Below are 26,717 nucleotides of genomic sequence, written 5' to 3'. Positions count from 1 at the left end.
CACACTATGCTGTTAATACTTTTCTTCAAATAGTTAATTCTCTTTAAAGACAGTTAAATAATAAAAAGATCTTACGTGCTTACACAGCGTACCATTCCTGGCATTCTTTATTTGTGTGTTTAGATTAGTATTTCCATCTGGTATTTTCCATCTGCCTGAAGGATTTCCTTTCTTGTAGTACAGGTCTGCTGGTGATGAATTCTTTCAGATTCTGTATATCTCATTGTTGTTCAGTCAGTAAGTCCTGTCTGATTCTTTATGACTCCATGGACTGCAGCACCCAGGCTTCCCTGTCCTTCACTATCTCCTGGAGTTTGCTCAGACTCACGCGCATTGAGTCGGTGATGCCACCCAATCATCTCATCCTCAGTCGTCCCCTTCTTCTCCTGCCCTCAATCTTTCCCAGCATCAGGTAGCCAAAGTATTGGAGCTTCAGCATCAGTGCTTCCAATGAATATTCAGGATTGATTTCCTTTAGAATTAACTGGTTTGATTTCCTTGGTGTCCAAGGGGACTCTCAAGAGTATTCTCCAGCACAACAGTTCAAAAGCATCAATTCTTCAGCACTCTGCTTTTTCTTTATGGTCCAACTCTCACATCTGTACATGACTACTAGAAAAACCATAGCTTTGACTGTACGGACCTTTGTCAGCAAAGTGATGTCTCTGCTTTTTAATATGCTGTCTAGGTTGGTCATAGCTTTTCTTCCAAGGAGCAAGCGTCTTTTAACTTCATGGCTGCAGTCACCATCCACATTGATTTTGGAGCCCAAGAATATAAAATCTGACACTGTTTCTACTTTTGCCCCATCTATTTGCAATGAAGTGATAGGACCGGATGTCATGGTCATAGTTTTTTGAATGTTGAGTTTTAAGCCAACTTTTTCACTCTCATCTTTCACCTTCATCAAGAGGCTCTTTAGTTCCTCTCTGCTTTCTGCCATAGGGGTGGTGTCATCTGCATATCTGAGGTTATTGATACTTCTCCCAGCCTCTTGGTTCCTGCTTGTGATTCATCCAGCCCAGCATTTCTCATGATGTACTCTGCATAGATGTTAAATAAGCACAGTGACAATATACAGCCTTCATGTCCTCCTTTCCCAATTTTGAGCCAGTCCGTTGTTCCATGTCTGGTTCTAACTGTTGCTTCTTGACCTGAATACAGGTTTCTCAGAAGGCAGATAAGGTGGTCTGGTATTCCCATCTCTTTAAGATTATTGTGATCCACACAGTCAAAGGCTTTAGAGTAGTCAATGAGCCAGATGTTTATCTGAAATTCTTTTGCTTTATCTATGATCCAGCGGACACTGACAGTTTGATCTCTGTTTCCTGTGCCTGTTCTAAATCTGGCTTGTACATTTGGAATTTCTTGGTCCATCCACTGTTGAAGCCTAGCTTGAAGGATTTTGAGCATTACTTTGCTAGCATGTGAAATGAGCACAATTGTATGGTAGTTTGAACATTCTTTGGCATTGCATTTCTTTGGGGTTGGAATGAAAACTGACCTTTTCTGGTCCTGTGGCCACTGCTGAGTTTTGCAAATCTGCTGGCATATTGAGTGCAGCACTTGAACAGCATCATTTTAGGATTTGAAATAGCTAATCTGAAATGTTGTCACCTCCACTAGCTTTGTTCGTAGTGATGCTTCCTAAGGCCCACTTGACTTCACACTCCAGGATGTCTGGCTCTCAGTGAATGACCACACCATCGTGGTTATCCAGGTTGTTAAGATCTTTTTTGTGTAGTTCTTCTGTGTATTCTTGCCACCTCTTATTAATAGCTGCTTCTTCTGTTAGGTCCTTGCCATTTCTATCCTTTATTGTACCCATCTTTGCATGAAATATTCCCTTGGTATCTCCAATTTTCTTGAAGAGATCACTAGTCTTTCTCATTCTGTTGTTTTCCTCAATTTCTTTGCATTGTTCAGTTAAGAAGGCTTTCTTAACTCTCCTTGCTCTTCTCTGGAACTCTGCATTCAGATGGGTGTGTCTTTCCGTTTCTCCTTTTCCTTTCACTTTTCTTTCCTCAGCTATTTGTAAGGCCTCCTCATACAACCCTTTTGGCTTCTTGCATTTTTTTTTCTGTGGGATGGTTTTGGTTTCCACCTCCTGTACAGTGTTATAAACCTCCGTCCATAGTTCTTCAGGCACTCTTATCTACCAGATCTAATCCCTTGACTCTATTTGTCACCTCCACTGTATAATCATACGGGATTTGATTTAGGTCATACCCGAATGGTCTAGTGGTTTTGCCTACTTTCTACAATTTAAGTCTGAATTTTGCAATAAGGAGCTGATGATCTGAGTCACAGTCAGCTCCAGGTCTTGTTTTTACTGACTGTATAGGGCTTCTCCATCTTCAACTGTAAAGAATAAAATCAGTCTGATTTTGGTATTGACCATCTATACATCTGAACATTCCTTTGGGCTCATTTGCAGAGGGATTTGTAGGGCTCACTCAGTTTTTTTCTGTTTCATAGGTATCACTGTCCTTGTTGCCCAGTGCCCAAATGTTCTGAAAACCGTTGTTTCATGTATTTTATCTGTTTTGTTGTTATTGTTTCAGGCAGGAGGGTAAATCTGGCCCTTGTTGTCTCACCTTGGAAGCCGAAATTCTAGCCAATAATTAGAGAAAATAAATAAAATTACAGGGGTGAGACTTTTCAGATTTGGCAAACAGCAGACATGTGTCAAGGAGAGGGAGATGTATTTTTGCCCAGTAGCTGGGATTTCTTAGATACATGAAAATGCCTCTGTACAAACAAGTGATTAATTAGCAAGTAAAAATACTTTTGGAAGCTTCTGGTGGGGCATATTAAACCTGAAATGATGACGATCATCTCTGAGGACTTTCCTTTGATTCCTGGTCCAAGCCTTCATGCTTCAGTGGTTTTGAGTCTGGCCTGGTCATGAGTGGGGCCAGAGCTGGCATGGCAGAAACAGCAGAAGGTGTGACATGGCTTCTAGAAGGAACTTCCAGGAAGAGGCCGAGGTTGGAGTTGAAGAAAATATTTTTTAAAAGTTGCAGCATACCTCCCCCCAAACTTAATGAACTGAAGTGCTCTTTAATTCTTCTGCTGGGAAGTCTGTCCTGTTCACAAGGCAGCTAAGTGTAGTAGGGAGCCTGCCCCCACAAGTTAGGTCACTGGTTGATTGGAGTCTTGTGACCCTGAGGTTCTTTTCTATACTGTGTACAAGTCAACCAGTTGCTTTTGTCTGGCAGCTTTGAGCAGACAGCACCCAGTATCTCTTTGCTTACACAGGATGTGAGTCAGTAAAGAAAGGAAAGTGAGGTACAGTGCATCTTAGTCTTCTCAGGCTGCCCTGATGACAAAATGCAGTAGACGAGGTGGCTTGAACTGCAGAAATTCGTTTTCTCACAGTTCTGGAGATTGGACAGCCCCAGGATCACAGTTGCAGGAGGGGCTAGTTCCTGGCGAGTATTCTCTTTCCAGCTTGCAGACTGCTGCCTGCTTCTGTGTCCTCAGAGGGCCTTTCTTTAATGGATGTAGTGGAGAAAGAGCAGTTTCTCTCCCCCTTTTCTTCTAAGGCTGCCAGTCCGATTGGTTTAGGAACCCACCCATATGACCTCATTTACCTCCTGAAAACCCTTTCCAGTATCATCACATTGACAGTTAGACTTCGACATGGAAACCAGGGGGGCGGGAGTAGGGGCGGGGAACAAACATTCAGCCCCTAACAGAGTGCCTGGGATTCAGCAGACGCACGAGTGCCCGTGTAACACACGTGGATGCTTGACAAGGGTCTTTTGCCAGCTTCTCATTTCCGGGTACTTTGTGTCCATACCCTCCAGGCCTGCACCCTGGTAGGAGCTCTTCCAGTCCATACCTCCAAACCAGAAGCTTTCAGAATTGGATTTGGAGTCCAGTGGTTTTTGTTGAAAAAAATGAAAGTGCTGGATGTACCTTACTGAACAGATTTCACGGGAAGGGGGCAGATCTCCTGATAGACTTCATATTGCTTGTCTCCAGGTTCTTCTTTGTGGTCCAGTTGGTCCAAAGCTGCATGAGCTCCTTGATGACAATGTATTTGTCCCACCAGAGTCATTGCAGGAAGTGGATGAGTTCCACCTCATTTTAGAGTATCAAGCAGGTAAGAGGAAATAAGTAAGTAATGGCGTAAGCCTGGTCAGAAGGCTGTGTGTTGTCAGGTTGGGGGTATGAATGCGCTAGAAATGTTTCTTTGTAAATTGGCAGGGCCCTGTTCTTGCCTTACCACACGTTTCCTGGTCCCTGGTCCTATGGAGCTGATACAGGCCTTTATCTCAAGGGAGAGTAATGGAGAGTATTACAACACTGAATAAAGTTCCCAGGTCCTCAAGTATGATTGATCTGAACCCAAGAGAAATCAGGCGGTAGGAGAGCAGGCACCTTAAATGAAAATGTGTGAAACACATGTATATAAAGTTTTCCTTCATTACAAAGAAAAGAGAAGGGCAGGTAACATCTCTGAGCTCTGTGCTGGGTTCTGCCCTCGGCCGTGCTGGCAAGCTGTTCCAGGCTGCTCAGGATTAATTCCAGGCCTCTGGCAAACTTCCTTTGAAGGATTTTCCTTTCCTTTGGGTGCATTAGTGGAAGTGTTTTATATTTAACAACACATACTATTTCACATTATATAATGTTGCAAGATTTAGAATTCCAAATTCACCCCATCCTACCCTACCCTGACTAGATTTTATATGTTAAACAGAACACAGATCTGATTTCTGAGAGATCCTAAATACCAGAATGTATTTTAATTGCTTGAGTCCATGTATTTGCTGTTGTGTCTTTCCTGTGCACAGAACTCTTGAGTTTTCGATTTATCACATTGTTAACTCAAGTTAAAGATTTAAGCAACTAAATAGACTAATGGTACCTTAAAGCAGTGCTTAGTTGATAAGCATTAGCCAAGTGCTTCCAAGTCTGATGCTTAAGAAGCTCTTACCTACTACAGTAATTGACTTTAAGATATAAAATATAGTGCATCTTAAAAATTACGCCTTCCTCCAAGTACAAAAAAAGAATTGTTTCTGTTTCTCTTTTGGATGCTTAGTAGAATTGAGGGGGTTAGGAAGGGCAGAGTCTGAAAATTAGAGCCAGAATGTTGGACTGGGCAGTTCCCATCTGCACAGTTTTTGAGTTTCTCTCAGTTTTCATGGGTGAGCAGAGTAATGGCTTTCAGTGCCTGAAGGTGGTGGTGAGCAGTGAACTGCTTCAGCGAAAGGCATGAGTCAGTCTGTTGACTGGAAGGGTCTAGAGCGGCTGAAGGTGTGCCTTTGGGGCGCTGCTGCCGCTGCTGCTAGTTCCACGTCCATCTCGTGTTCACTTTGTTGGTGCTCCCTTCAGAACCTGTGGTCCCTGTTCCAGTCATCGTCCCTGGTGATGACGGAGTGGAGAGAACTAGCACCAAGCCTTTGGTGTATTTGACCGCTGTGCCTTGTATGTGGTAAAGAAGACAGCACAGCTTATCTTGAGAAGAAGTTGTTTCCACCCTTGGGTTTACAGGCTTCCCACTTTGGTTTTTCTTTTCCGTGCCTTATTTCTTAGTACTAAGCAGCGGCCTTCCAGTTAGCTCAGTGTGAAGTTGCATTTTCATCAGCCTCTGGAGGAAACCTAGTCTGGTGGCAGCAGCCCTCAGGTCAGCTCTCTCAACATAAATCCATCCCCAGCGCCTCTAACCTAGATGGGTAAATTCCCAGAGGGCATTTGTCAACATTTGTCCCTTCTCTCCTACCAGACCTCCTCGGAGAAGCTTATTTTCAGGCTTTGGCCAGTGAGTCACTGCATTGGTTTTGCTGACTTACTGGCTGAAGGGCAGGATCATAAACTGAGAGAAGGGATCACTTAAGGAAATAAATTCAAAACCTAGAAAAGAAGGGCATGGACTTTTATCACAGGCTCACCCTGTCTGCGTTTCAGTCATTTTGCTTCTCGAGCCACTCCATCAGGCCTGTGGAAACTGCAGCGGTCAGCTCTCCACACCCCTCCTTGTCTTTGTCTTGCGGAAGCATGTTTGTTTCTGCCTCCCTCTCCTTTCTGCTGAGGAGATTCGTTTGTTTTGAATGCTGTGTGGCTCTTCTCTCCTAGGTTGGGTTAGATCGTGCTTCTGCACACTTTCAGTCTGAGTAGCAGTTCCAGGTCTTGTCCTGCAGAGAATACCCGTGTTGCGTGTTTTTGCCATTGTACAGAATCGTGTTGGTTTAGGACGCACACCCCTATCGTTTGTTGTGGGCACCTGAGTCATGGGTCTGTCCTCTTCTTCACTGTTCCTTTGCTGATTTCGGTCTTGCAGCTGAATGCCAGGTGTGGTGTGAGGCAGTAAAAGTGTGTTGGTAAAAGAAGACACGGGCCCCTTCCCCAACCCACACATCACTACAGGAGATGGACTCTTGAATAAATGATGGCACAGTCACGTGCCGAGTCCTCTAATACAGCAGTGGCCTGGGGGAGAAGGTGCTGGAATTGAGTCTGCTCGGAGGTGACAGTTCAGTGAGGCCCCCTGCACTGGGTCTTCAGAGATGAAGCAGAGGGGGAATGCTGCCATCAGCTCTGTGGATCACCATGGGGCATTTTCTTTGGACAAAGAATAAGATATGGGTGAGGAGTTAAGAAAGGAATGTGGTGTTTTAACAAATATAACCATTACATCAGGTTTTAGGAAATTGGTGATGTTTTCTTTCCTGCTTTCATAGATTTTTATACATATGTCCCACATATAAAATGTTTTTCAGAGGAATGGATTCAGTAAAGCTGAACTCAGAGCAAGGGGAGGATGGCTGCCACCACCCCACTCCCCCCCCCCCAAAAAAAAAAACACAGAGGCCCAGCGGAGGCAGGAAGGAAGCGGGGCGCTGACCCAGGGGACAGATCAGCCTGCAGCGTAGAGACCCTCTGCCAGGGTTAGTCTGCCTTGGGAAAAACTTTCTGAAGGAATAGCCAGTAAATGATGAAACCAATGAAAAACTAGGCTTCATCATATGGACTTTGGTTTTGTAAATGGGACAGATGCTTCACGTGGAAGGAAAGCTGTGTAAATGCGGGTCATAAATCATGCCAGTTTCTGGCAGCACCCCAGGCTGGGGGTGACTGCTTTCCCCTGGTGCTCAGGGGGACATGGCCTTAAGGAATTGCCTAGGCAGCCCTTAGGCTGAGTTTTGAGATTTTCAGGACTTTAAGGAGAGGAATGTGGGATCCTCATGGTGTGGCGCAGAGTGAGCTTGGAAAAACCTTGTGCCCCACACGGCCCTCCCTTAGGACTCAGGCACCAGCACCCTCCCCTCGGGTGTGTGGCAGCTGTGTGTATGTGGGGTGGGGGGCATCTTAACTGGTACTTCACCACCTAACTGCACACCAGGATCTACAGGGGCTGCTGTCTGCACATTAAAAACTAGGTTCTGACTAGGCCGATGCTGAGAGGCACTCCTGTAGCTGCAGAGACTCCCAGCTACTGCTGCCCAGGACCCAGCTGGGGAGGGCCTGGCCTCCTCCTGCTTGGGTCAGATTAGTGAACACTGAGTGGGCAGGCTCTGCAGGGGGCCGTGACTGGGCTGTGGGAATCAAAGACACACAGTATTGAGTGGGGATGTGGCCCAAAGATGAGTAATGATACAGGTTTGAACACTAAATAAAACAGTAGAAAACTCAAAGCAAAGTGATAGATCATCAAACTGTGTAAAGGAAAACCACTGGATCCTCAGAGTAGCGGGAGCACACCTTGGGCTGAGCAGTCAGCAACCATTTAGGGAGGAAATAATGCGTGAACTTAGTCTTTATTCCTTATTACTGTCATTATTCCACAGAAGCTTGCTCACAGGAGGCTGGAGCAGCCGTTTACTCTTAGCTTCCAGATCAAATGCCCAGAAGTCACCATTGGGCAGCAGGGCTGGGGGGTGGGGTGTGGTCAGCCTGGCTCTTGGAATTCCAGCCTCCTTAGGTCCCAACGAAGTGACAGGTGCTAGGGCGCGCCCGTGAGGTGGAAGTTGCTTCAGGAAAAGCAGCCTGTCCTGCATGCAGGCCCACACGGTGTGCTGCACACTGGGGTTTGGGAGTCATGCTCTGGGTGGGGAGGGACCCGGGCTCCTGGGTATGCGGGCTGAGGGGACAGAACTTTCCTGGGACTCGAGGGGCATGACCCTGCCAGCCTTTGACAAAGGCACACAGCACCCATACTGTGTTTTTGTGGGGTTGGGGTTTCTGGTTTATTGCCAACCATGGTCCTGGCCATGGCACTGTGCTCCCCTTAGGCCATGGCAGCTGGGGTTCACTCATCCAGAGGCCCGCCTGCCCCGAGCCAAGGCTCCAGTGAGGTCCTGCCTTCCCCACACAGCTTGGAGACTCAAAGCTTCTTCCTTTTCTTCCCGTTGTGTTGACCGGGCTTTTCTAGGGGAGGAGTGGGACCAGTTAAAAGCTCCCCATGCCAACCGGTTCATCTTCTCCCACGACCTCTCCAACGGGGCCATGAATATGCTGGAGGTGTTTGTGTCTAGCCTGGAGGAGTTTCAGCCAGACCTTGTGGTCCTCTCTGGATTGCACATGATGGAGGGACAGAGCAAGGAGTTCCAGAGGAAGAGGCTCTTGGAGGTAAAGGTGGCACTGTTACAGAATTTCACAGATGGCAGCTCATGTTTTCCTTCGGATTTCCGCCTCTCTCGGCCTCTGCAGCCTGCACTGCCTTGCCCTAGGTCCCAGCCTCCCGGGATAGGTCGTGGAGGCCAAGAAGCCTGCCTCCCACTCCAGCAGGGCACCTCATGGTGTTCTTCCAGGCTCAGGCGGCAGCTTGAGTAGGACAGGTCAGAACATCATCTTGCCTGAGCCTCTGCTTCCTGTGCTAAACCAAACATGGCTGCAGGCTGCAGTGTTTGTGGTCTGTGTCCTTCATGTTTTCCGTATCATCTCATTCACATCAGCGTGTTGCAGATTCACACAGCACTTGAAGCCGATTGCTCAGTTTAGGTCCCCAGGAAGAGGCTGGCTGTGTGAACGTTCAGGGGGGTTTCCCAGTGCACTCCAAGTCCTTAACCCCAGCGCCTCCCTGCAGAGCCTAGTTGTCCCTGTTGGGCAAAGCCTCCCTTGTCCACAGAGACTGTGGTCGCCCACGTAGCCAGGAGCTCTCATGAGGATGCACTGCCTCTTGGACCCATCCTTCCCTCTTGCCTGACTCCTTGTTTCTGATGGCAGTGCTCTTCTCTTGTCTCTGCAGGTCGTGACCTCCATTTCTGACATCCCTACGGGTGTTCCAGTTCACCTGGAGCTGGCCAGCATGACCAACAAGGAGCTCATGAGCACCATTGTGCACCAGGTAACCCACGGGCAGTACTCGGGGCTCAGTGTGCTGTGGGTGTCATCTCACCCAGACCCGGTCCACGAGATCCAAGTCAGGAGCCAGGACTGCCCTGGAGCAGGATCTCCTGCTAAGTTAGGAAGACGGCAGAGTTACTGATGGGTTCATTTAGTTCAGTTTAGCCAACTAAACTAAAAAGGCATGTCTGACTCTTTGTGACCCCATGAACTGTATAGCACGCCAGGCCTCCCTGTCCATCACCAACCCCTGGAGTTTACTTAAACTCATGTCCATTGAGTTGGTGATGCCATCCAACCACCTCATCCTCTGTCATCCCCTTCTCCTCCTGCCTTCAATCTTTCCCAGCATTAGGGTCTTTTCCAAGGAGTCAGTTCTTCACATCAGGTGGCCAAAGTATTGGAGCTTCAGCATCAATCCTTACAGTGAAGGACTGATTTCCTTCAGGATTGACTGGTTTGATCTTGCAGTCCCAGGGACTCTCAAGAGTCTTCTCCAACACCACAGTTCAAAAGCACTCAGCTTTCTTTATGGTGCAACTCCCACATCCATACATGACTACTGGAAAAACCATACCTTTGACTAGACAGTACCTTTGTTGGCAAAGTAATGTCTCTGCTTTTTAATATGCTGTCTAGGTTGGTCATAGCTTTCCTTCCAAGGAGCAAGCATCTTTTAATTTCACGGCTGCAGTCACCATCTGCAGTGATTTTGGAGCCCAAAACAATAAAGCCTGTCACTGTTTTGTTTCCCCATCTCTTTGCCATAAAGTGATGGGACCAGATGCCATGATCTTATTTTTTTGAATGTTGAGTTTTAAGCCAGCTTTTTCACTCTCCTTTTTCACTTTCATCAAGAGGCTCTTAAGTTCCTCTTTGTTTTCTGCCATAAGGGTGGTGTTATCTGCATATCTGAGGTTATTGATATTTCTCCCAGCAGTCTTGATCCCAGCTTGTGCTTCATCTAGCCTGGCGTTTCACATGATGTACTCTACATAGAAGTTAAATAAGCAGGGTGACAATATACATCCTTGACGTACTTCTTTCCCAGTTTGGAACCAATCCATTGTTCCATATCTGGTTCTAACTGTTGCTTCTTGACCTGCATACAGATTTCTCAGGAGGCAAGTCAGGGGGTCTTGTATTCCCATCTCTTTCAGAATTTTCCATAGTTTACTGTGATCCACACAGTCAAAGGCTTTGGCGTAGTCAATAAAGCAGAAGTGGATGCTTTTCTGGAACTCTTTTGCTTTTTCTATGATCTAATGGATGTTGGCAATTTGATCTCTGGTTCCTCTGCCTTTTCTAAATCCAACTTGAACATCTGGAAGTTCATGGTTCAAGTACTGTTGAAGCCTGGCTTGGAGAATTTTGAGCATTACTTTGCTAGTGTGTGAGGTGAGTGCATTTGTGCAGTAGTTTGAACATTCTTTGGCATTCCCTTTCTCTGGAATTAGAATGAAAACTGACCTTTTCCAGTCCTGTGGCCACTGCTGAGTTTTCCAAATCTGCTGGCATATTGAGTGCAGCACTTCCACAGCATCATCTTTTAGGATTTGAAATAGGTCAGCTGGAATTCCATCACCTCCACTAGCTTTGTTTGTAGTGATGCTCCCTAAGGCCCACTTGACTTCGCACTCCAGGATGTCTGGCTCTAGGTGGGTGATCACACCATCATGTTTATCTGGGTCCTTAACATCTTTTTTGTATAGTTCTGTGTATTCTTGCCACCTCTTCTTAATATCTTCTGCTTCTGTTAGGTCCATACTGTTTCTGTCCTTTATTGTGCCCATCTTTGCATGAAATGTTCCCTTGGTATTTCTAGTTTTCTTGAAGAGATCTCTAGTCTTTCCCTTTCTATTGTTTTCCTCTATTTCTTTGCATTGATTACTTAAGAAGGCTTTCTTATCTCTCCTTGCTATTCTTTGGAATTCTGCATTCAGATGGGTATATCTTTCCTTTTCTTTGCCTTTCGCTTCTCTTCTTTTCACAGCTATTTGTAAGGCCTCCTCAGACAACCCTTTCCCTTTCTGTGTTTCTTTTTCTTGGGGGTGGTTTTGATCACAGCCTCCTATACAATGTCATGAACTTCTGTCCATAGTTCTTCAGGCACTCTATCAGATCTAATCTCTTGAATCTATTTGTCACTTCTACTGTATAATCATAAGGAATTTGATTTAGGTCATACCTGAATGGTCTGGTGGTTTTGCCTACTTTCTTCAATTTAAGTCTGAATTTTGCAATTAGGAGTTCATGATCTAAGCCATAGTCAGCTCCCACTCTTGTTTTTGCTGACTGTATAGAGCTTCTCCATCTTTGGCTGCAAAAACTATAATCAGTCTGATTTTGATGTGTTTCACGGGGTGTGTTACCAATGGGTTCGTAGTGTGTGTTTCTCCTTCTAGCATGGGGAGGTTGGAAGTGAATGCCTTTTGCAGTGGAACCCAAAGGAGAAAACCAAAAACCCAACCCCGGTGCTTTCAGTTGAACTTCAGGAAGCTCAGAGAAAGGAAATTTGGGGGACACTTCACTCCCTCGCCATCAGGCCCCCAGGTGTTCAGCCTTTGGACAGTAATAATGATCAGATAAATCCAAGAGTAGGATGCTTGAGAGCACAGATTTTGAAAACCAGGATTGGAATACCAGCTTTGCCTGCCACTCTCTAGTTCTGTGAACTTAGGCAGGTTAGTTAACCTCTTGTTTTTTAACGTCTTTCATGGGGTAATGTATGGTTTAAGTCACAAAATATTAAAAGATGCACAGTGAAATCTCCCTTCCTCCTGCCCTTGTACCCACTGTTAGTAACCTCCTTACGAGTTTTGTCTCATCCCTCCAGATTCATTGTGTGCATATATAAGCAAATGGGGAAGAGCCTTATAATTTCATCCCTCTTTATCCCAAAAGATAGCATAGTATACTGCATAGACAGTTGTGCACTTTGCTTTTTTCCACTGGATGCATTTTGGAGATGTTTTCTCTGTCATCACGTGGAGAGTCATCAGTCTCCCTGCTGCCACATGCGTAGAAGCAGCCGTGGTGCACACAGGGTCTTTAATGCCAGCCAGAGCCGAGTGTTTGGCTCACTGCCCTTTTCTGTTCCTATAGCGCTGCAGTGAGTAACCTTTTTTTTTTTTTCAAAGTTCAAATATGAACTTTTAATTTAACTTTTTTTTTTTAATTTTATTTTTAAACTTTACAATATTGTATTAGTTTTGCCAAATATCGAAATGAATCCGCCACAGGTATACCTGTGTTCCACATCCTGAACCCTCCTCCCTCCTCCCTCCCCCCTCCCCATACCCTCCCTCTGGGTCGTCCCCTTTTACATGAATTTAATTCGACCCATGACCAGGTACATGTGGATGATACATTCTCAGAAGTTGAACTGCTAGATTGGGGCGTAAAAAGCATTTGGCAGTTTGATCCTGCACAGTTAGCATCCATGAGCACAGCACAGGTTTACTTCTACTTCTTTGCAGTGCTCTTATTTTTCCTGCTGAAACATGATTTTTAAATGTGCTTTCTTATCAGTCAAACATGTGAAAGGTGTTTAGGGCAGTTTTAGGCTCACAGCAGAAGTGAGCAGGATGTAGAGTTCCCGCATGGCTCTCGCACCCCCGCCCCCAGCCACAGCCTCCCCTGTCCGCAGATGGGATATTTGTCACAGTCAGTGAACCAACACTGGCAAGTCGTCGTCATGTAGAGCCCATAGTTTACATTAGGGTTCACGCCTGGTGCTTTTCAGTATGATTTTTATTCATGTATTTCTCTTCCTTGAGGTTATTTTTTCACTTCTTTAAAAAGCCATCTTTGTTTCATTTTCTGCATAACTATCTACCTAACCTTTCTAAGCTTCAGTCCCCTTATCTGTAAGGTGGAGGCAACCCCTCCTTCCTTCAGAGCGTTACAGCAAGAAGTGAGTGAAATAGAGCCATTAGCGTGGCATCTGATATAGACCATACGGCAAGCAGAAGTGCTGTTACATGAGCACCCCTGACTTTTATATAAATACACACAGGGCTCATCTCTCTTGCACAAACATTCACTTTATGCAAGTCCCTGCTCTGAGGAAGGAAGTGCTAAGTAAGAAAGATAGTGAGGTGGACATCGTGGTTCCCCTCAAAATAGAAGACTTGGCTCCTGTTCGGTGCCGTTTTCCACAGTGTTATTATCGCGTAACAGTCTTCCTAATCCACACCTGCTCAAAAGACTTAGCTCTGACACGAGGCACTCTCCTGGCGACCCTGGCTGTGGGGTGGGCTCTTCTCCACTGTGCGGGTATAACACCTGCTGATGTTCGGGAACTGAGAGTCAGGCCCCATCAGTGGTGAGAGGCTCTGCTGCGTGTGCCGAGGCAGAGACTGGGCACTGTGGAAAGGAATCCAGAGTGCACACTCTGCTTTGTCCTCCAGCGTGTAACAGGAGGCTGGCTCTAATACAGCATCACTGCACCTTCCCGGTTACTGTGTGATATTGCGAGTGGAGATAGCTAGAGGTGTGAGAGCCAAGACAGTGACCTTGATCTGTCACTCAGTGCCTTCAGAGGCAGGGAAGGAAGGAAGATGGCCCTGCCTTCCCTCCTTGACTTCCGTCACTGGCCATGTCCTAGGAGGTTAGGCGCTAGGTGTCCATCAGAAAGAGACCCCCATTTTGTTTCTGTTAGCAGGTCTTTCCTGCCGTGACTTCCCTGGGGCTGAATGAACAGGAGCTGTTATTTCTCAGCCAGTCGGCATCTGGACCTCACTCTTCTCTTTCTTCCTGGAATGGTGTTCCTGATGTGGGCGTGGTCAGCGACATCCTCTTTTGGATCTTGAAGGAACATGGGAAAAGTGAAAGCAGAGCCTCTGACCTCAGCAGGATCCATTTCCACACGCTGGCCTACCACATCCTGGCGACTGTGGATGGACACTGGGCCAACCAGCTGGCTGCTGTGGCTGCAGGCGCCCGCGTGGCGGCGACACAGGCCTGCGCGACGGAGACCATAGACACCCGCCGCGTATCTCTGAAGGCACCCCACGAGTTCATGACCTCCCGTTTGGAGGCCGGCTCCAGGGTTGTGTTAAACCCAAATGAGCCAGTGGTCGAATGGCACAGGGAGGGCGTGTCCTTCCACTTCACACCAGTGTTGGTGTGTAAAGATCCTGTTCGAACTGTGGGCCTCGGAGATGCCATCTCAGCCGAAGGACTCTTCTATTCAGAAGTACACCCTCACTTGTAGGAAGGTTGTTGGGGTCATTTTTCTGATGAAGGAAAACTAGCCAACCTAAAAATGACAGGAATTCAGTGCTCTGGGAAATAGGATTGAGAATGTCAAAAACCATTTCTGTTGATCAAACTGAAAGACAGCCAAAGAAACAACAGCAGATTAAACTGTACCAGATACATTCCAGCCTTTTGACAATTACACAGAAACATTTCAGGTTTTAATCGCAATTCAGCTATCTACTAACAAGACTGGATTTTTGTTCTCGTTGTTTATTTTTATGTTGTGTGTTACAGGGGTAAAAACTTGATTCTCCAACCCCTTTTCAGGTATTTTAGGCCAGACTCCTTGCCCATGAGAGCATGTCAGTTGGAGAAAGCACTCCCTTCTTGCCCACCTCAGATGTGCATGCTCACTCACCCGTTCTCCCCGTCTCTGAAAGCCCAGTGTGAGTTCTTGCATTCTCTCAGCTCAGCACCCATGACAGGATCATAATTTCCATTCAGTGTTACAATGACAATATTCAGTGAATACGCCTTTTCAGTTTTCTGCTCCCAAATTAAGACAGAGCCACAGGTAAGGACAAAATAGCCCTCCTGTGTTTCAGAGAGACAGCAGAGGCTGGGTGCCTCGTGGAGCCCTTGAGGGAACCAGTCACTCTGCAGTTAGGGGCCTGGCTGGCCTGCAGGGTGGTGCTGTGAGCTAAAGGGCTGCACTTTCCTGCCCTGGCTCCTTAACTGTAGACTGGCTGGTCAGAGGCTGCTGTGCCTGGGCCCACCTTCATTGCCCAGCTCTGGACATGATTTCTATAGCAGAAGACTGATCTGTGTTCATTCTGATCCTTAAAGGAATTTTACTTTTACAACTGGAATCTGCTTCTGGGTGTATAACAGATCATGTATATTTTACAGTGATACATCACATCTGTTAAAGAGTTCAACCTCCTAAGAGCCCCAGGATCATAAATAAATTTGTCATATTATGTATTTATTTTTATAAATCGAGACTTCAGCGTGCTTTTAAATATATTAAAAACGATTTACATTTCTGGAATCCTAAGTCTGTCTGTGATTGATTTCATTTCTCCCATGATTCTGGAGCCAGCTAAAATGTAAATCATTTTGATCTTGACTTGTGACTTACATGTTCCTCTGCTGTTGAGGTGTTTGATTATCTTGTCTTCCCTATCACATTGAGTCTGAGCTGTAGGTCTGTCCTCTGGTTTAAAGTGACATACTAGTCTCAAGCAGTCAAGCCAATATGACCCAGTAATTTGAAAATGTGTGTGAAGAGCCATCTCGATTTGTTCAGAGAACACTGGGAACACGTGTCAACTGGTGGCAGGCCTTCTTGGGTCAGGGGTAATCATTCACGCTGGGCTCACAGCAGCAGCTTCTGGAATCTCAAAGCCACCTCGCGTTCTCAATTTATGACCTTCCCTCCTGGTTTGGCTGAGAAGGAACAGCTTGATTACTCCTTTGAAGACAAGGCTAGAGAACTATGCAGACTGAAATTCAAAGCCAAGGAGCTTATTAAGGAAATCTCTGGCTGCTACCTCATCAGTCTGCCTTGAAACTCAATTAAAAATAATTCAACAATCTTATGTTTTTATTAGAAAAGCTTAAGTGAGAAGAAATTTCTCTTTTCCCAAGAAAGAGTAATTCATCATTTATGTTCTAACCCTAAGCAGCAATGTTCTCCGTGTCATCTTTTTCTTACAGGCAGCCCTTGTCCTTAGTACATTCTCAACAAGTTCTCCAGTTCTCGCTGGTGATGTCAAGGAAGATGATCAGGAGGTGTGGACAGCAGTGTTTTCCAAAAGGTGGGTTTTGAACTATTAATCATGACTAAATCAACTTGGGTTATAAAGTGTCAAAATGCATCATACATCATAGGAATAATTCTTTTAAGTATTGTTTATAAAACTATATTCCTGAGTGTGTGTGTGTAGGTATGAGTGTACGTGTATCCCTCTGTGTACGTCCCACCTTTCTACAAGCACATTAAGCTTTGGGAGGAAGATTAACTGGGCTCCGTCATCGAGCACGGACAGATGATGCAGCAGTGACTCAATGGACATAAGTCTGAGTTAACTCCGGGAGTTGGTGATGGACAGGGAGGCCTGGCATGCTGCAGTCCATGGGGTTGCAAAGACTTGGACACAACTGAGTGACTGAACTTAACTGATGGATGTTCCTTACTGTACGATCCTGTAATGCCACTCCTGAGGAGTGAAGAGGTGGAGCTGAAGAGGTGGAGCTGCTAGCCCCATGGCTTTCAGCTATATTTTACAAAGGTTTCCATGTATGATTTTATATGAAGAAGAATAGTTTGAAAATCCCCTGGACTAGAAAGGATGCCTGGTGAAAAAGGATCCTTCCTAAAAACTTCTATCACTCACTCTTGCATTCCCTTAAAACTGATTTAATGTTCAGGGAAAAGCTGCAGCACACAGAACACTGTCAGGAGACATAAAAATTCAACCAAAAATCAGTAATAGTTACTGTGCAGATTCAGTTCCATGCTCTTACTCTGTCAAGTTTGGGTGGGGCAGAAGTAATTATTCATCAGCAGAAGAAATCTGAATTCTCTGCAGGGCATGAGATGGCAAGTGTCATATGATGTTGGTACTTTTCCTGAGCCTCATCTTTCCTCATCTGTAAAATGAGACTTGTAATGGTCCTTAGGCTTATAGTGTTAATTAAAAAGGAATACCAAGCAAAATATTAGTACAATATGTGGCACGTATTTAAAAGTTGGGTAATTGTCAGTTACAACTGAATAGGCCATTTCCTGGGTCTCTAAAATAGTTGAAAATCACTGAAGCACTACCACAGTGATCATTTAACATTTTTTGATCTTTTTTTAGGTAAAGATTTTCATTCAAACAATGAAACTGTAGAAATTTCAAGTCCACTTGGTAAGTTTTGGGAAATCTATATATGTATCTAACCCGAGTGCCTGTCCAGATACAGAGCATCTCCATCACCCACATAGTTCCGTCAGGCCACTTCCAGGATAGCATCAGCCTCAACCCTGACCCCCGAAGCACACATCATAATCTTTTTCATCATAAATTATTTTGTCTGTTGTGGAACTTCTTAGAAATGGAAACATACGATATTTATCCTTTTGTTTAAGGCTCTCGTTTTTTAATGTTTCCTGACTTTGATTTTTAAATTTTTATTGAAGAATAGTTGATTTACAATGTTGTGTTAGTTTCAGGTGTACAGCGAACTGATTGTTATAAGTGTATATAAATATGTAGGTTTTTGCTTTTTTACATTTTCTTCCATTATAGGTTATTACAAGATACTGAGTATAGTAACCTGGGCCCTATACTAGGTCCTTGTTGGTGATTTATTTTATATATAGTAGTATATATATTTTAATCCCAAACTCCCTATTTTATCTTCCCCCCTTTCCCTTTGGTAACCGTAATTTTGTTTTCTATGTCTGTGAGTCTCTGTTTTGTAAGTAAATTCATTTGCATCATTTTTTAGACTCCACAGTAAGCAACCTATTTGTCTTCCTCCGTCTGGCTTACTTCACTCAGTATATTACTCTACGGCCACTCACGTTGCTTCAAATGGCATTATTTCGCTCTATAATGGCTGAGTAACATTCCTGTGTGAGTGTGTGTGTGTACATCTTCTTTATCCATTCATCTGTGGATGGACATTTAGGTTGCTTCCATGTCCTGGCTATTGTAAATAGCACTGCAGGGAACACTGGGGTACATGTATCTTTTCGAATTATATTTTTCTCCGGATATATGCTCAGGAGTGGCATTACAGGATCGTACGGTAAGGAACATCCATCAGTTAAGTTCAGTCACTCAGTTGTGTCCAACTCTTTGCAACCCCATGGACTGCAGCATGCCAGGCCTCCCTGTCCATCACCAACTCCGGAGTTAACTCAGACTTATGTCCATTGAGTCAGTGGTGCCATCCAACCATCTCATCCTCTCTTGTCCCCTTCTCCTCCTGCCTGCAATCTTTCTCAGCATCAGGGTCTTTTCAGATGAGTCAGTAGTTCACATCAGGTAGCCAAAGTATTGGAGTTTCAGCTTCAGCATCAGTCCTTCCAATGAATATTCAGGACGGATTTCCTTTAGGATGGACTGGTTGGATCTCCTTGCAGTCCAACAGACTCTAAAGACTCCTCAAGACTCCCCCAACACCAGAGTTCAAAAGCATCAATTCTTCGGCACTCAGCTTTCTTTATAGTCCAACTCTCACATCCATACATGACTACTGGAAAAACCATAGCCTTGACTAGACGGACCTTTGTTGGCAAAGTAATGTCTCTGTTTTTAATATGCTGTCTGGGTTGGTCATAGCTTTTCTTCCAAGGAGTAAGCGTCTTTTAATTTCATGGCTGCAGTCACCATCTGCAGTGATTTTGGAGCCCAGAAAAATAAACTCAGCCACTGTTGCCCTGTCTATTTGCCATGAAGTGATGGGACCAGACGCTGTGGTCTTTGTTTCCTCAATGTTGAGTTTTAAGCCAACTTTTTCACTCTCCTCTTTCACTTTCATCAAGAGGCTATTTCATTCTTCACTTTCTGCCATAAGGGTGGTGTCATCTGCATATCTGAGATTATTGATACTTCTCTCAGCAATCTTGATTCCAGCTTGTGCTTCATCGAGCCCAGCATTTCTCATGATGTATTCTGCATATAAGTTAAATAAGCAGGGTGACCATATACAGCCTTGACGTACTCCTTTTCCTATTTGGAACCAGTCTGTTGTTCCATGTCCAGTCTAACTGTTGCTTCCTGACCTGCATACAGATTTCTCAAGAGGCAGGTCAGGTGGTCTGGTATTCCCATCTCTTGAAGAATTTTCCACAGTTTATTGTGATCCACACATTCAAAGGCTTTGGCATAGTCAATAAAGCAGAAATAGATGTTTTTCTGGAATTCTCTTGCTTTTTCCATGATCCAGTGGATGTTGGCAATTTGATCTCTGGTCCCTCTGCCTTTTTTAAAACCAGCTTGAACATCAGGAAGTTCACAGTTCACATATTGCTGAAGCCTGGCTTGGAGAATTTTGAGCATTACTTTACTAGCGTGTGAGATGAGTACAATTGTGCGGTAGTTTAAGCATTCTTTGGCATTGCCTTTCTTTGGGATTGGAATGAAAACTGACCTTTTCCAGTCCTGTGGCCACTGCTGAGTTTTCCAGATTTGCTGGCATATTGAGTGCAGCACTTTCACAGCATCATCTTTCAAGATTTGAAAGAACTCAACTGGAATTCCATCACCTCCACTAGTGATTCATAGTGATGCTTTCTAAGGCCCACTTGACTTCACATTCCAGGATGTCTGGCTCTAGGTCAGTGATCATACCATCGTGATTATCTTGGTCATGAAGATCTTTTTAGTACAGTTCTGTGTATTCTTGCCACCTCTTCTTATCTTCTGCTTCTGTTAGGTCCATAGCATTTCTGTCCTTTATCGAGCCCATTTTTGCATGAAATGTTCCCTTGGTATCTCTAATTTTGTTGAAGAGATCTCTAGTCTTTCCCATTCTGTTGTTTTCCTCTGTTTCTTTGCATTGATTGCTGAGGAAGGCTTTCTTATCTCTCCTTGCTATTCTTTGGAACTCTGCATTCAGATGCTTTTATCTTTCCTTTACTCCTTTGCTTTTCGCCTCTCTTCTTTTCACAGCTATTTGTAAGGCCTCCCCAGCCAGCCATTTTGCTTTTTTGTATTTCTTTTCCATGGGGATGGTCTTGATCCCCGTCTCCTGTACAATGTGACGAACCTCCGTCCTTAGTTCATCAGGCACTTTATCAGATCTAGTCCCTTAAATCTATTTCTCACTTCCACTGAATAATCATAAGGGATTTTATTTCGGTCATACCTGAATTGTCTAGTGGTTTTCCCCACTTTCTTCAATTTAAGTCTGAATTTGGCAATAAGGAGTTCATGATCTGAGCCACAGTTAGCTCCCGGTCTTGTTTTTGCTGACTGTATAGAGTTTCTCCATCTTTGGCTGCAAAGAATATAATCAATCTGATTTCAGTGTTGACCATCTGGTGATGTCCATGTGTAGAGTCTTCTTGTGTTGTTGGAAGAGGGTGTTTGCTATGACCAGTGTGTTCTCTTGGCAAAACTCTTATTAGCCTTTGCCCTGCTTCATTCCGTATTCCAAGGCCAAATTTGCCTGTTACTCCAGGTGTTTCTTGACTTCCTACTTTTGCATTCCAGTCCCCTATAATGAAAAGGACTTTTCTGGGTGTTAGTTCTAAAAGGTCTTGTCGGTCGTCATAGAACCGTTCAACTTTAGCTTCCTCAGTGTTACTGGTTGGGGCATCGGCTTGGATTACCATGATATTGAATGGTTTGCCTTGGAAACAAAGAGAGATCATTCTTTTGTTTTTGAGATTGCATCCAAGTACTGCATTTTGGACTCTTTTGTTGACTATGCTGGCTACTCCATTTCTTCTAAGGGATTCCTGCCCACAGTAGATATAATGGTCATCTGAGTTAAAGTCACCCTTTCCAGTCCACTTTAGTTCGCTGATTCCTAGAAGGTCGACGTTCACTCTTGCCATCTCGTTTGATCACTTCCAATTTGCCTTGATTCATGGACCTGACATTCCAGGTTCCTATGCAGTATTGCTCTTTACAGCATCGGACCTTGCTTCTATCACCAGTCACATCCACAGCTGGGTATTCTTTTTGCTTTGGGTCCATCCCTTCATTCTTTCTGGAGTTATTTCTCCACTCATCTCCAGTAGCATATTGGGCACCTACTGACCTAGGGAGTTTCTCTTTCAGTATCCTTTTTTTTTTTTTTTGCCTTTTCATACTGTTCATGGGGTTCCCAAGGCAAGAATACTGCAGTGGTTTGGCCATTCCCTTCTCCAGTGGACCACATTCTGTCAGACCTCTCCACCATGACCTGCCCATCTTGGGTTGCCCCACGGGCATGGCTTAGTTTCATTGAGTTAGACAAGGCTGTGGTCCGTGTGGTCAGATTGGCTAGTTTTCTGTGATTATGGTTTCAGTGTGTCTGCCCTCTGATGCCCTCTCGCAACACCTACCGTCTTACTTGGGTTTCTCTTACCTTGGACATGGGGCATCTCTTCACGGCTGCTCCAGCAAAGCGCAGCCGCTGCTCCTTACCCTGGACATGGGGTTGCTCCTCTTGGCCACCACCCCTGACCTTGAACGTGGAGTAGCTCCTCTCAGCCCTCCTGCACCCATGCAGCCACCTCTCCTTGGACGTGGGCTTGCTCCTCTCCACCGCCGCCCCTGACCTCGGGAGTTGGGTAGCTCCTCTCAGCCGCCGCCCCTGACCTCGGGCATGGGGTTGCTTCTCTCAGCCGCCGCCCGAATTTGGGCGAGGGGTAGCTCCTCTTGGTCACGCTTCTGTGCAGTCCGTTGCAGCCGGCGCTGTAAATGCACCCTGGCTCTGCTTCGGGAAGCGGGCAGAGGGAGGGAGGTAGGCAGGCCCTCCACTCGTCTTGGGGGCTTTTTGGCTCCCACGTGCTCTGGAGGGGGCAGACGAGGTTGCCAAGGGCATCTTGGTCAGGTGTGTTTGAGCCCCTGCGAAACGCACGTGCCATTAACCCCACCACAGAGCTGCCAGAACTTACATAGGACTGGGGCAACAGACTCTTGGTGGGCACAAACAGAACCTGGTACTCACCAGGATCCAGGAGAAAGGAGCAGTTACCCCCATGACGAGAGACTGACCCAGACTTGCCCATGAGTGTCCAGGAGTCTCTGGCGGAGGCGTGGATCAGGGGTGGCTTGCTGCAGGATTGGGGGCACTGAGTGTAGCAGTCTATGCATGGGACCTTTTGAAGGAGGTCGCCATTATCTTCATTACCTCCAGCAGTTTCAGATCAGATCAGATCAGTTGCTCAGTCGTGTCTAACTCTTTGCGACACCATGAATTGCAGCACACCAGGCCTCCCTGTCCATCACAAACTCCCGGAGTTCACTCAGACTCACGTCCATCGAGTCAGTGATGCCATCCAGCCATGTCATCCTCTGTCTTCCCCTTCTCCTGCCCCCAATCCCTCTCAGCATCAGAGTCTTTTCCAATGAGTCAACTCTTTGCATGAGGTAGCCAAAGTACTGGAGTTTCAGCTTTAGCATCATTCCTTCCAAAGAAATCCCAGGGCTGATCTCCTTCAGAATGGACTGGTTGGATCTCCTTGCAGTCCAAGGGACTCTCAAGAGTCTTCTCCAGCACCACAGTTCAAAAGCATCAATTCTTCGGTGCTCAGCCTTCTTCACAGTCCAACTCTCACATCCATACATGACCACAGGAAAAACCATAGCCTTGACTAGACGAACCTTTGTTGGCAAAGTAATGTCTCTGCTTTTGAATATGCTATCTAGGTTGGTCATAACTTTCCTTCCAAGGAGTAAGCGTCTTTTAATTTCGTGGCTGCAGTCACCATCTGCAGTGATTTTGGAGCCCAAAAAAATAAAGTCTGTTTCCACGGTTTCCCCATCTATTTCCCATGAAGTGACAGGACCGGATGCCATGATCTTCGTTTTCTGAATGTTGAGCTTTAAGCAAACTTTTTCACTCTCCACTTTCACTTTCATCAAGAGGCTTTTGAGTTCCTCTTCACTTTCTGCCATAAGGGTGGTATCATCTGCATATCTGAGGTTATTGATATTTCTCCCGGCAATCTTGATTCCAGCTTGTGTTTCTTCCAGTCCAGCATTTCTCATGATGTACTCTGCATATAAGTTAAATAAATAGGGTGACAATATACAGCCTTGACGTACTCCTTTTCCTATTTGGAACCAGTCTGTTGTTCCATGTCCAGTTCTAACTGTTGCTTCCTGACCTGCATACAAATTTCTCAAGAGGCAGATCAGGTGGTCTGGTATTCCCATCTCTTGAAGAATTTTCCACAGTTTATTGTGATCCACACAGTCAAAGGCTTTGGCATAGTCAATAAAGCAGAAATAGATGTTTCTCTGGAACTCTCTTGCTTTTTCCATGATCCAGCGGATGTTGGAAATTTGATCTCTGGTCCCTCTGCCTTTTCTAAAACCAGCTTGAACATCAGGAAGTTCACGGTTCACATATTGCTGAAGCCTGGCTTGGAGAATTTTGAGCATTACTTTACTAGCATGTGAGATGAGTACAATTGTGCGGTAGTTTGAGCATTCTTTGGCATTGCCTTTCTTTGAGATTGGAATGAAAACTGACCTTTTCCAGTCCTGTGGCCACTGCTGAGTTTTCCAGATTTGCTGGCATATTGAGTGTAGCACTTTCACAGCAGCATCTTTCAGGATTTGGAATAGCTCAACTGAAATTCCAGCACCTCCACTAGCTTTGTTCATAGTGATAAATTCTAAGGCCCACTTGACTTCACATTCCAGGATGTCTGGCTCTAGGTCAGTGATCACACCATGGTGATTATCTGGGTTGTGAAGATCTTTTTTGTACAGTTCTTCTGTGTATTCTTGGCATCTCTTCTTAATATCTTCTGCTTCTGTTAGGTCCATACCATTTCTGTCCTTTATTGAACCCATCTTTGCATGAAATGTTCCTTTGGTATCTCTGATTTTCTTGAAGAGATCCCTAGTCTTTCCCATTCTGTTGTTTTCCTCTATTTCTTTGCATTGATCGCTGAAGAAGGCTTTCTTATCTCTTCTTGCTATTCTTTGGAACTCTGCATTCAGATGTTTGTATCTTTCCTTTTCTCCTTTGCTTTTCACAGCTATTTGTAAGGCCTCCCCAGACAGCCATTTTGCTTTTTTGCATTTCTTTTCTATGGGAATGGTCTTGATCCCTGTCTCCTGTACAATGTCACGAACCTCATTCCATAGTTCATCAGGCACTCTATCTATCAGATCTAGGCCCTTAAATCTATTTCTCACTTCCACTATATAATCATAAGGGATTTGATTTAGGTCATACCTTAATGGTCTAGTGGTTTTCCCTACTTTCTTCAATTTGAGTCTGAATTTAGCAATGAGTTCATGGTCTGAGCCACAGTCAGCTCCTGGTCTTGTTTTTGCTGACTGTAGTATAGAGCTTCTCCATCTTTGGCTGCAAAGAATATAATCATTCTGATTTCGGTGTTGACCATCTGGTGATGTCCATGTGTAGAGTCTTCTCTTGTGTTGTTGGAAGAGGGTGTTTGTTATGACCAGTGCATTTCTTGGCAAACTCTTTGCCCTGCTTCATTCCGTATTCCAAGGCCAAATTTGCCTGTTAATCCAGGTGTCTCTTGACTTCCTACTTTTGCATTCCAGTCCCCTATAATGAAAAGGACATCTTTTTTGGGTGTAAGTTCTAAAAGGTCTTGTAGGTCTTCATAGAACCGTTCAACTTCAGCTTCTTCAGCGTTACTGGTTGGGGCATAAACTTGGATTACTGTGATATTGAATGGTTTGCCTTGGAAATGGACAGAGATCATTCTTTTGTTTTTGAGATTGCATCCAAGTACTGCATTTCGGACTCTTTTGTTAACCATGATGGCCACTCCATTTCTTCTGAGGGATTCCTGCCCGCAGTAGTAGATATAATGGTCATCTGAGTTAAATTCACCCATTCCTGTCCATTTGAGTTTGCTGATTCCTAGAATGTCGACATTCACTCTTGCCATCTCCTGTTTGACCACTTCCAATTTGCCTTGATTCATGGACCTGACATTCCAAGTTCCTATGTAATATTGCTCTTTACAGCATCGGACCTTGCTTCTATCACCAGTCACATCCACAGCTGGGTATTCTTTTTGCTTTGGGTCCATCCCTTCATTCTTTCTGGAGTTATTTCTCCACTCATCTCCAGTAGCATATTGGGCACCTACTGACCTGGGGAGTTTCTCTTTCAGTATCCTGTCATTTTGCCTTTTCATACTGTTCATGGGGTTCTCAAAGCAAGAATACTGCAGTGGTTTGCCATTCCCTTCTCCAGTGGACCACATTCTGTCAGATCTCTGCACCATGACCCGCCCGTCTTGGGTTGCCCCACGGGCATGGCTTAGTTTCATTGAGTTAGACAAGGCTGTGGTCCTAGTGTGATTAGATTGACTAGTTTTCTGTGAGTATGGTTTCAGCGTGTTTGCCCTCTGATGCCCTCTTGCAACACCTACCGTCTTACTTGGGTTTCTCTTACCTTGGGCATGGGGTATCTCTTCACGGCTGCTCCAGCAAAGCACAGCCATTGCTCCTTACCTTGGACGAGGGGTATCTCCTCACCACTGCCCTTCCTGACCTTCAATGTGGGAGTTTGGCCCAGCAGTTTGGCCCCAGGTAAATAATAGGGAGGGAACACAGCCCCACCCATCAACAGAAAATTGGATTAAAAATTTACTGAGCATGGCCCCGCCCACCAGAACACCCACTTTCCCCTCAGTCAGTCTTTCCCATCAGGAAGCTTCCATAAGCCTTCTTATCCTTTTCCGTCAGAGGACAGACAGACTGAAAACCACAATCACAGAAAACCAGTCTGGTCACATGGACCACAGCCTTGTCTAACCCAATGAAACTTATGAGCCATGCCGTGTAGGGCCACCCAAGATGGACGGGTCATGGTAGAAAGTTCTGACAAAACGTGGTCCACTGGAGAAAGGGAATGGCAAACCACTTCAGTATTCTTGCTTTGAGAACCCCATGAACAGCAATGAAAAGGAACCTCCGTAGTTCTCCATAGCAGCTCCACCAATTGCATTCCCACCAGCAGTGTAGAAGGGTTCTTTTCTCCACATCCTTACCAGCATTTGTTATTTGTAGACTTTTTGACATTATACTATTCTGACTGGTGTGAGTTGATACCTCATTTTAGTTTTGATTTGCATTTCTCTTAATTAGTGATGTTGAGAATCTTTTTGTGTGCCTTTTGGCCATCTGTTCATCTTCTTTGGAGAAATGTCTATTTAGGTCTTCTGCCTGTTTTTTAGATTTTTAAAAAAATATCGAGCGTTGGTATATTCTGGAAATTAATCCCTTGTTGGCTGCATTGTCTGCAAATCCTTTCTCCCATTCTTTGTCTTTTTATGGTTTCCTTTGCAGTGCAAAAGCCATTAAGTTTAATTAGGTTGTGTTTATTTTCATTACTTTAGAGATCCAAAAAGGTCTTGCTGCAATTTATCAAAGAGTGTTCTGCTATGTTTTCCTCTAGAAATTTTATAGTATTCAGTCTTACATATAGGTCTTTAGTCCATTTTGAGTTTTATTTTTGTATAACCATGTTAGAGAATGTTTTCATTCTTTCACATGTAG

General features: G+C 44.9%; 1 protein-coding gene across 2 annotated transcripts in view; it reads left to right on the top strand.

Annotated features, from left to right (window-relative positions):
• Positions 1 to 15,559, top strand: part of ADPGK (ADP dependent glucokinase) — a 32,648-nt gene extending 17,089 nt beyond the window's left edge. Inside the window, exons 4-7 of one of the 2 annotated variants that reach the window (XM_027553158.1) lie at positions 3,991 to 4,111; positions 8,384 to 8,580; positions 9,200 to 9,298; positions 13,964 to 15,559. In XM_027553158.1, coding sequence (XP_027408959.1) covers positions 3,991 to 4,111; positions 8,384 to 8,580; positions 9,200 to 9,298; positions 13,964 to 14,515 — 969 coding nt within the window. In that variant the 3' untranslated portion in view covers positions 14,516 to 15,559. Of the gene's footprint in view, positions 1 to 3,990; positions 4,112 to 8,383; positions 8,581 to 9,199; positions 9,299 to 13,960 lie in introns of both variants that reach the window. The other variant, XM_027553157.1, reaches the window with a different exon arrangement.
• The last annotated feature ends 11,158 nt before the right edge of the window (positions 15,560 to 26,717 follow it).

The sequence above is a fragment of the Bos indicus x Bos taurus genome, chromosome 10 (assembly GCF_003369695.1).
Source record: "Bos indicus x Bos taurus breed Angus x Brahman F1 hybrid chromosome 10, Bos_hybrid_MaternalHap_v2.0, whole genome shotgun sequence".
NCBI lineage: Eukaryota > Metazoa > Chordata > Mammalia > Artiodactyla > Bovidae > Bos > Bos indicus x Bos taurus.
This window is presented reverse-complemented; position numbering and strand designations above follow the sequence as displayed.